The sequence below is a fragment of the Olea europaea genome, chromosome 5 (assembly GCF_002742605.1).
Source record: "Olea europaea var. sylvestris chromosome 5, O_europaea_v1, whole genome shotgun sequence".
NCBI classification, from domain to species: domain Eukaryota; kingdom Viridiplantae; phylum Streptophyta; class Magnoliopsida; order Lamiales; family Oleaceae; genus Olea; species Olea europaea.
Window position 1 is genome coordinate 2,930,356 of NC_036241.1, and position 9,341 is coordinate 2,939,696.

Here is a 9,341-nt window from a genome sequence, read left to right on the forward strand (position 1 = left end):
ATTCATGAAAAATCACAGTCACTGGATGTGTTTAAAAACTATAAAGCCGAAGTTGAGAACCAACTCGACAAAAGGATTAAAAGTGTCAGATCTGACCGTGGGGATGAATACTATGGCAGATATGATGGTTTAGGTGAACAACGTCCAGGACCATTTGCCAAATTTCGAGAGGAATGCGGTATCATCCCACAGTGTACTATGTCGGGTTCGCCTACTATGAATGGTGTTGCTGAGTGATGACACAGAACGCTTAAGGACATAGTGAGGAGTATGATTAGTTATTCTACCTTACCAAAATCTCTATGGGGTGAAGCATTAAAGACCGTAGTGTATATACTCAACATAGTTCCAACTAAGGTCACTGATAAAACCCCTTATAAGCTTTGGACGGGCAAGAACCCTAGTTTGAAGCACATACACATTTGGGGGTGTTCAGCTGAGGCAAGGCCCTATAAATCAAATGAAAAGAAACTGGACGCAAGGACCATCGGTTGCTATTTTATTGGATATTCTGAAAGATCCAGGGGTTAAAAGTTTTATGATCCCACAACTAAGGCAATTTTCAAGGCAGAAAATGTTAGGTTCTTTGAGGATGTTGAGTTTGCGGGAAGAGAAAGGGTTACAAGCTTTGTCTCTGATAATGAATATATTGAAATTCCTCCAATTGTCATTGACAATGATTAGGTTTCTATCCCTGACATTGTTCAAGAAGTAGCTTCGGATCAAGAAAATGTCATATCTCTTTCTCAAGGTCAACAAATCCTTCCAGAAGAACAAATTATACAGCCTCAAGAACCAATGCCATTAAGAAGATCACTAGAGAGGGGAGAAGTATGGTTTTGGATGATTACATTGTATTTCTCCAAGAACATGAAGTTGACATTGGAATGGTGGATTTTGTCAAGCCATGGAAAGTTCTAACTCTCAAAAGTGGCTCAATGACATGAATGAAGAGATAAAGTCCATGAAGGAAAATGACGTATGGGACTTCGTTCCATTGTTTGAAGGTGAGAAACCCATTGGTTACAAATGGATATTTAAGACCAGGAGGGATTCGAAGGGTAATGTAGAGAGGTATAAGGCTCGTCTTGTCACAAAGGGCGTTACACAGAAAGAAGGCATCGATTATAAAGAAACTTTCACTCCGATTTCTTCAAAAGTCTCTTTCAGGACTATAATGGTATTGGTAGCACATTTCGATCTCGAGTAACATCAGACGGATGTTAAGACAGCGTTTTTCAATGGTGACATTGATGAAACAATTTATATGGTACGGCCAGAAAACTTTGTATCGGATGATGCAAAGCAAATGGTTTGCAAACTAAAGAAATTCATCTATGGACTCAAACAGGCGTCTCGTCAATGGTATTACAAGTTTCATCAAGTGATTATCTCATTTGGTTTTGAGATGAATATGGTCGATGATTGTATTTACCACAAGTTCAATGGAAGCAAGTGTATTTTTCTGGTTTTATATGTCGATGATCTATTGCTTGCCAGCAACGATATAGGCTTATTGCACGAAACCAAGAGATTTTTAGCAAAGCAGTTTGAGATGAAAGATCTTAGTGATGCCTCTTTTTTATTGGGAATTTAAATATACCGCAATCGTTCTCGGGGTATTCTTGGATTATCACAAAAGAGTTATATCGAAAAGGTTCTTAAAAGATATAGCATGCAAGATTGTAAACAAAGAGACACCTCCGTGGCTAAAGGAGACAAGTTCAGCTTAAGTCAGTGTCCTAAAAATGACTTAAAAATTAAAGAAATGCAAAAGATTCTTTATACTTCAGCTATAGGGATTTGATGTATACTCAGTTTTGTATGCGTACAGATATAGCATACATTATTAGGATGCTATGGAGATATATAAGTTACCTAAAAATGGATCATTAAAAAGCAGTCAAATGAGTCATATGGTATTTATAGAGAACAAAAGACTATATGCTCACATACAAGAGATTAGATCAGTTGGAAATCATCAGTTATTCTGATTCCGATTTCGCGGGATGCTAAGATCATAGGAGATCCACTACTGTGAGGCATCAAACCGTGGAATATGGCTGCGAACTTTTGTCACTGGGCTGTACTTTGTGGACAGTATATAAAGATCACTCAAATTATTTTGTGACAATAAATCAGCAGTGTTATATTCCAATAACATCAGGAGCATGACGAAGTTGAAACATATAGAGATCAAGTTCCTGGCTGTTAAAGAAAGAGTTCAGAGTGGACATGTATCAATAGAGCACATCGGGACATACTCCATGATTGCGGATCTGCTCACTAAGGAATTGATACCCAAGGTCTTTCATGAGCACACTGCTCATATAGGTGTAATGTCTCTTGAGGATATTTAGTTTCAGTGAGAGTTTGCATTTTTGCGCTAGATACATTTACTGTTATTTTGGATACAGTTTAAGGCTAAAGTTATTTTCGGTTATAAGGTTTATTTGGTTTATTATCTCTGAACTTGTTAAAATGATCTCACTAAGATATTAAGATGGACGAGTTGGAAATATGCATGTTACAGGTCACATCACATGCAATTTCTATACTACACATCCATGCTTGATCCATGTCATTCGATTATATCGATATACATGACCATTGATCGGTTTAATTACAATGAAAGTAACGAAAGCCGCTTTGATCCTATGTTGATATGATTGATGGACCGAATTGTTTGGGGATGCATTCAGTAATGATAGCAAAATTCTAAGTACTTATAAGGTTATATTTAATGCACAACTATAAGGTGACACATATAGCCCAAGTGGGAGATTGTTAGGAATTTTAAACGATCTTGTGGGCTAATATGTGCAAATTGTTGTGTATTAAATTAAAGGCTATCAAATTTGGTTGAGTCCATTTAAAGTGATCTATTAAGGCTTCGATTTTGGACCGTTATGCATCCAATTAAAGCATGGGTTCTATATATATAGATCGGGCCCAAATTCCTAATTCTATGATGTGCCGAATTAGGTCAAAGGGTATTAGTATATATAAATGGTTACGGTCCCTGAACCATAGATAGAGAAAGAATTGTGTTGTTCATTTTCTTTTGCATTCCATCACAGAGAGAAAATGAGACTATGTGTTGATTTGGAAGACTAAACTGTACGATTCAAGAATTGCAGTAACCATGTCTGATTCAGGTATGCTTCCGCTAAAATTCTTGAATTTCTTGATGATCCAACATGAAGATCCGGTGATTTAGAGTAATAAATTATCCTACACCTTTACCTTAATACCATAATCTTGATACATACTATTTGCTAATAGTGATTTACCTACTGGCGTACTTACTACTAAACAACTGCCTAAAGGTTCCAGCTTTTGGTTTGCATATAAAGCAAATGCAAATGGAATAAAAAGAATGTGCAGATCCAGGATCAATCAAATACGGGCATTTCTATAAAAAAATAGACAACATACCCATGATAACATCTGGTGATACCTCTACCACTTGCAGAGTCATAGCAAAAACTTTTCCTTGAGTCTTCAGTCATCTTACTTTGCCTTTTGATTTCGTACCACTACCACTTGTAATATTAAATTGGGCCATACTGTTTATACATGCTCTATTAGCTAAATCATCTCTTTGAGTTTGATTTTCTATGGTACTACCAACACTCTGCTTAGGAAATATACTCTATACCATGCTATTCTCCTGGAATACGGCAGGGCAATTCCTTTACAGGTGTCCTTCTTGGCCACAAAGATAGCAAACACCAACTATCTTGAACTTTAAATACTATCTAGGATGAGATTTCTCACATATCTAGCAATAAGGAGATCTAGCACTAGTAGAACTCTCGCTCTGTCTTTGATTAAACAATCTTTGGGAAGAACCCTGAGTATAAGGACGTTGGCTGATGGCTGCTGTACAGTACTGGAATTGAATTTAGAACCCTGAATTCCATGTTATCTGGGCTTGAATTGACTTGAATTGAGCACACCAAGTCAAAATCATCTACTATCCCTATGTGGTGGTCTATAATTAGAAGCACTCACCAATGTCTGTCTATTGCTTGTTCTCAACAATGATTGTTTTCTCCCAATCAGTCTATCAGAAATGCTCTTTTCTACTATCAAAGTTGATTCCACCAATTTGCCAAATTCATTCTCGCATGCAGTTGTCACTACTGATTTGATCTCTTCTCTTAGCCCATTTTCAAACCGTCTACATTTATCAGTTTCATTGCTTACAGAACTTGGGCATACTTTGAAAGTTCAATAAATTTCACTTGATATTCTACAACAGTCATCTGCCCTTGTATTAACTTCCAAAATTCCTCATGTTTTGCTTCTTTATAGGAACGAATGTAATAGGCATCGTAAAAAATACGTCTGAAATCTGTCCAATTTATGATAGAAGAGACTCGATAGGTACTCTATACTAATTGCTACTAATCGTATGTACCGTCCTCTAATAAGAAAGTGGCAAGACACAACTTTCAATCATTTGGGTAACCTATAACATCAAATACTCTCTCTATCTTGTCGTCGATGCCTGAGCAACTGCAGGATCAGCTGTGCCTATGAAAACTTTAGTCCTTAATTTTATAGCTCTCTCAATACTGAATCTCTGTCAATACTACGCATAGCAGAGGTAACAATAATAGCGACTCTTTCGACAGCCATATGATTAGTTCCAATCACATTTCTCTGTCCCTGTTGTTCAGGAGGCTGGAGAACAATTCATCCACTTTCTTGAATTCTCTAGGTTTATCTCTATCAGGAGCAATGTGAGACTAGGGCAACATATCTCGGAGCCTTCGAGTTCTGCCACCACAAGGCATGACTCACCTACTATTATGCATGATATGCTAACACGTCAGAATGTATGCATGTACAATTGAACCTATGGACTCTAAAGCATGCTTTGATACCAAATTGACACGCCCCGCTCCGAGTAATGCTGGTGGACATGAAACGTCCATGCGCCGATGATAAACACCAACTAAAAGGTAAACCTACCATCAAGGATACTACGACTACAATACCCAACTTTTTATAAATTATTTTTAACAGAATTTTGGTATTATCTCCCCTGTAAATTAGACTAAAAATGTACCCTCAGACTTGAAAAATCCACTAAAAATGTACCCTCTAAATGAAATTTATAATCCGTCTCTTGGGCTAAAAACTTTCGCCATGGGCCTTTAGCCATCTCAGTTAAGTAAAGCCGGTATTAAGACCTGTGGTAATCAATTCTAGAACACCGCCAAGACATGTGAACTATATATACACGGTCAAAACCCCTCCGTGTAGGATAGAACTTCTATGGTCAATGTCCCTTTGTGAACTAGAAGAAGTATATAATCACGAGTACTTTTATGATTAATCTCAAAATCACACATGTCTCATATACCAAGTCATAAATGTATCACAAGTAATCTTTGAAATTCCACATATATTATAATAAAAGAAATTTCTGTATTAATCATAAAATCGAACACATAATTGGCCATACTTTACTAATGTACTTAATTTTTAAGTACTTTAAAAATATTTAAGTTTTTTCCACTCACAAAATTATGTACACCAAAATCAACTCGGTTGGTAAGCTGTCCCGATATTCGTATCTCCGCTTGAAATATGATCTAATTTTTAAATCAACAATTAACTATTTTAAGTAATTTCAATAATTAAATAGGCGAGACCTAAACCTAATCCTTTCACGTTTAAGTGATTTCCAAAATCTTTCTAATCCCTTAGGCTAATTTTTCTTTCATTTAACTCAATTACATAGCTTATTATACTTAATTCAATAATTTTCTTTCAATAAAATTGAATTTAAACTAACAATCTAACAACTATAAAATTAAGCATAACTATCTAGTAGATAAGTTTTTTACTTACCTTTTAATTTGAAGAATTCAAGTCTACTAATATAAACCACTTATTTTCTAACAACTTGGCTAATTTTTCTACTTTTTTATTCCTCTATTTCCTTTTTCCTTTATTTCTTCTTTTCTATTCTTTTTTTCCCCCTTTGCTTTGTTACTCTTTTTCTTGCTCTCTGTGTGTGTGGAGAAATGGATTTGTTTTGGCAATGGATAAGTATAATGTCATTGCATCGCCTGATCCTTTTTTTCTTTTTTTCCTTTTTTGTTTGCTTCATTTTTTTTTTTTTTAGCATAACATTTTTTAATCCTATGTTAGGTTTGACTATTATAATGTATTTTAAATTTAACTTGGTTATTACATACATCCGCTGCACCCACTCCTACTAATCTTGAAGAAGACAATGCAGAACTACTTAATTTATTCGAATGCATTGGGAACGAAAGATTTAAAGCAGGAGGTTCTTCTGGCGTGTCTCCTGTGTATAGTCCGAATTAATGCCTAGCGAATTAGTTAAATAATTTAAACACCAAATGCTTCGTTGCTTAGAGCTCGTAAATACAATATAATTTGATTTACTTGAATTTTAGCAGAAGAAAGAATGAAACTATCTTATTATTTCTGCCACTGCAAAAGATATACTAACACATTCGGTCAGTATTGTAACTTTGAAGTCTGCTATTAGTGTAAGCAAGCGAATTCTGTCCGATCAATTCTTGTACGTAGTCGCATATTATATTTATTAATTCTTGTGTTTATACTTGAGTTTCAATGAGATTGTAAAATATCTAGCATCCCACCAACTATTAAATGGAAATTACCATTTATGCCAAAAAAAAAATTGGACAATTTAAATAAATTTAATAATAAATATAAGAATAAGATTCATGTCCATAACCATGTTAATTAAGAAAGACTTTTATTTCAAAGCAAGAATTAAATGATAAAATCAGTCAGTCCATTTTTGTGCTTTTTTTTTAAGCCTGTACAAGGAGATATAGTAATAGATGCATAATCAATGCGAATTTCTCATGTTAGTTAAAAAATATTTTTATTTCAAATCAAGAATTAAATGATAGGATCAGACAGTCCATTTTGTGCCTTTTTTAGCCTATATAAGCAGATATAGTAATCGATATGTAATCAATGTGAATTTCTCCAACAGTCAAGGAAATAAGAAAATGCAGCAAGAAACTGTAGTTCTGATTATAGGGGCAGGGCCAGCTGGTTTAGCAACTTCTGCATGTCTAAACCTCCAAAATATACCCAACATTGTTCTAGAGAAGGAAGATTGCTGTGCTTCACTCTGGAAGAAAAGGTCTTACGATAGGCTAAAGCTTCATTTAGCAAAGCAATTTTGTGAACTTCCTCACATGCCATTCCCACAAAATGCACCCACGTTTGTGCCCAAAACTGGTTTTATCCAATACTTGGATGACTATGCTTCCCATTTTAACGTTAATCCAATCTATCATAGGACAGTTGAGTCTGCATCATTTGATGAGCGAGAAAGGAAGTGGCTTGTCTTTGTAAGAAATACACTTGTTAATGTGGTAGAAACATACGAGGGGAAGTTTCTTATCGTCGCAACTGGTGAGAATGGTGAGGGTTATATACCTAATGTCCCGGGGTTAGATAGCTTTCATGGCGAGGTAATGCATTCTAGTCATTATGAAAATGGCAAGAGGTTCGATGACAAAAATGTCTTGGTTGTTGGTTGCGGAAACTCTGGTATGGAAATTGCATATGATTTGTCTAACTGGGAAGCTCGAACAAGTATAGTTGTACGGAATCCCGTAAGTAATTTTATTTATCACATTATGAATTTAAAATATTTTATATTTTTACCATTAAGAACTAGATTCTGCAACAGGCTTTCAACAGTAGAATTTTCAATCCTGGTCTAATTTTATTTTTCGAAAAATATATAGTTGATTTTGTTTTTAACCTTTTGCGCTAACACCTTTTTGGTAGTGTGGAAACATTCACTAACTGTTATTTTCATAGTAGTTTTATACACACTTTTGTACATGTAGCATAAATAGGACACAATATCAATATTACTAGTGACCTTAACTCGTTATCCATTTTAGATTATGGACTATTATAGTTGATTCACGAATAAAATAATGACAACCTTTTCCAAGAATTGATTGTGATCATTATGATCCCCCCGCGTTTTTTTCCTTTTTCTTTTTTTCCAGGTGCATGTTCTTACCAAGAGGATCACGCAACTAGGGATGGTTTTATTGAAATTTATCCCTTGTTACCTGGTGGACTATATCATGTTGACCTTGAGCAAATTTGTATATGGAAATCTTTCTGACTATGGCCTTCAAAGGCCAAGCAAGGGACCATTCTATCTCAAAAGGATAACTGGTCAATCTCCTGTTATTGATGTTGGAACAGTGGACAAAATCAAAGCACAAGAAATTAAGGTATATCTCATTTTTTCACAAATCTTAACTCTTTAAACCCTAAACGCTCAAAACGAGAAGGCTTCTAACCAGATTCATCATTCTTTTCAGATTTTTCCATCCATCAGTAAGATCAATGGAGATTGTATACAATTTGCTAATGGTGAAACGAAAAGTTTTGATGCCATTGTTTTTGCTACTGGCTACAGAAGCACAGTGAGAAAGTGGCTCAGGGTAATTGAGAAATATTATATACTTCCTAATTTTCCCCTTTTTTGTTTGTGCTCTCAAATAAATGGATGAAAAACTCTGGTAAAAAAAAAAAAAAATAATAAATAAATAAATAAATAAATCTTTTGAAAAAGCGTGCTCGTTATTTTTATCGAGTGTTCTTCAAAACCTTCATCTTCTAAAATTTCATCCATTGTGGAATATCACACTTGACATAGTGATATTTTCTTATTTACGTTTATCCATTTCTGCGATTTACTAACTTAATTTTCTCAAATTAACAGGATGATGGGGGATTATTTAATGAAGAAGGAATGCCCAATACGAGAGTCCCAAATCACTGGAAGGGAGAGAATGGCCTTTACTGTGCTGGATTTTCAAGGGAAGGATTATTTGGAATTTCTAATGATGCAAAGTCTATAGCTCAAGATATTTGTATGGTTTTAGAGCAACAAAAATGATAGTATTAATGAGTTTGGCACCGGTTGGAAGAGAATAAAAAATATTAAATATGTACCCTATGTGTCCATTTCTAACTTGAGTTTATTTGGATGCTTGTATGTACTATAGTTACGTTATACACATTTCATGATCTAAACACAAAATCAACGCATAAAGTTTTTAAAAATAAATCAACTTCAAGTTCGTAACAATATTTAATTCGAATGAATCTATAATTTTTGAGAAGTGTGATTCTTCTAGAACACCATCATAATATTCTTTGAGAATATTATAAAGTGTAGAATCATGCTTCTTCAAGAGTAATGCCACAATATTCTTTTGATTTATTCATGAATAACTGAACAGAATTCTTCAAGAATATTATTATATATGTAAAAT

At 34.6% G+C, this 9,341-nt stretch overlaps 1 protein-coding gene across 1 annotated transcript; it reads left to right on the forward strand.

Moving 5' to 3' along the window:
• Nucleotides 1–7,034: 7,034 nt before the first annotated feature.
• On the forward strand, nt 7,035–8,962 carry LOC111394917 (probable indole-3-pyruvate monooxygenase YUCCA11). The gene is made up of 4 exons (XM_023020966.1): nt 7,035–7,649; nt 8,058–8,291; nt 8,382–8,504; nt 8,786–8,962. Exons 1-4 carry the CDS (start codon nt 7,035–7,037, stop codon nt 8,960–8,962), a joined length of 1,149 nt encoding a protein of 382 aa, XP_022876734.1.
• The last annotated feature ends 379 nt before the right edge of the window (nt 8,963–9,341 follow it).

What these genes read in the sequence shown, in the direction of transcription:
- LOC111394917 (XM_023020966.1), top strand. Translation starts at nt 7,035, where the DNA reads ATGCAGCAAGAAACTGTAGTTCTGATTATAGGGGCAGGGCCAGCTGGT. An exon ending in TCAAAGCACAAGAAATTAAG is followed by an intron (nt 8,292 to 8,381) that starts GTATATCTCATT and finishes CATTCTTTTCAG; the next exon opens with ATTTTTCCATCCATCAGTAA. An exon ending in CAGTGAGAAAGTGGCTCAGG is followed by an intron (nt 8,505 to 8,785) that starts GTAATTGAGAAA and finishes TCAAATTAACAG; the next exon opens with GATGATGGGGGATTATTTAA.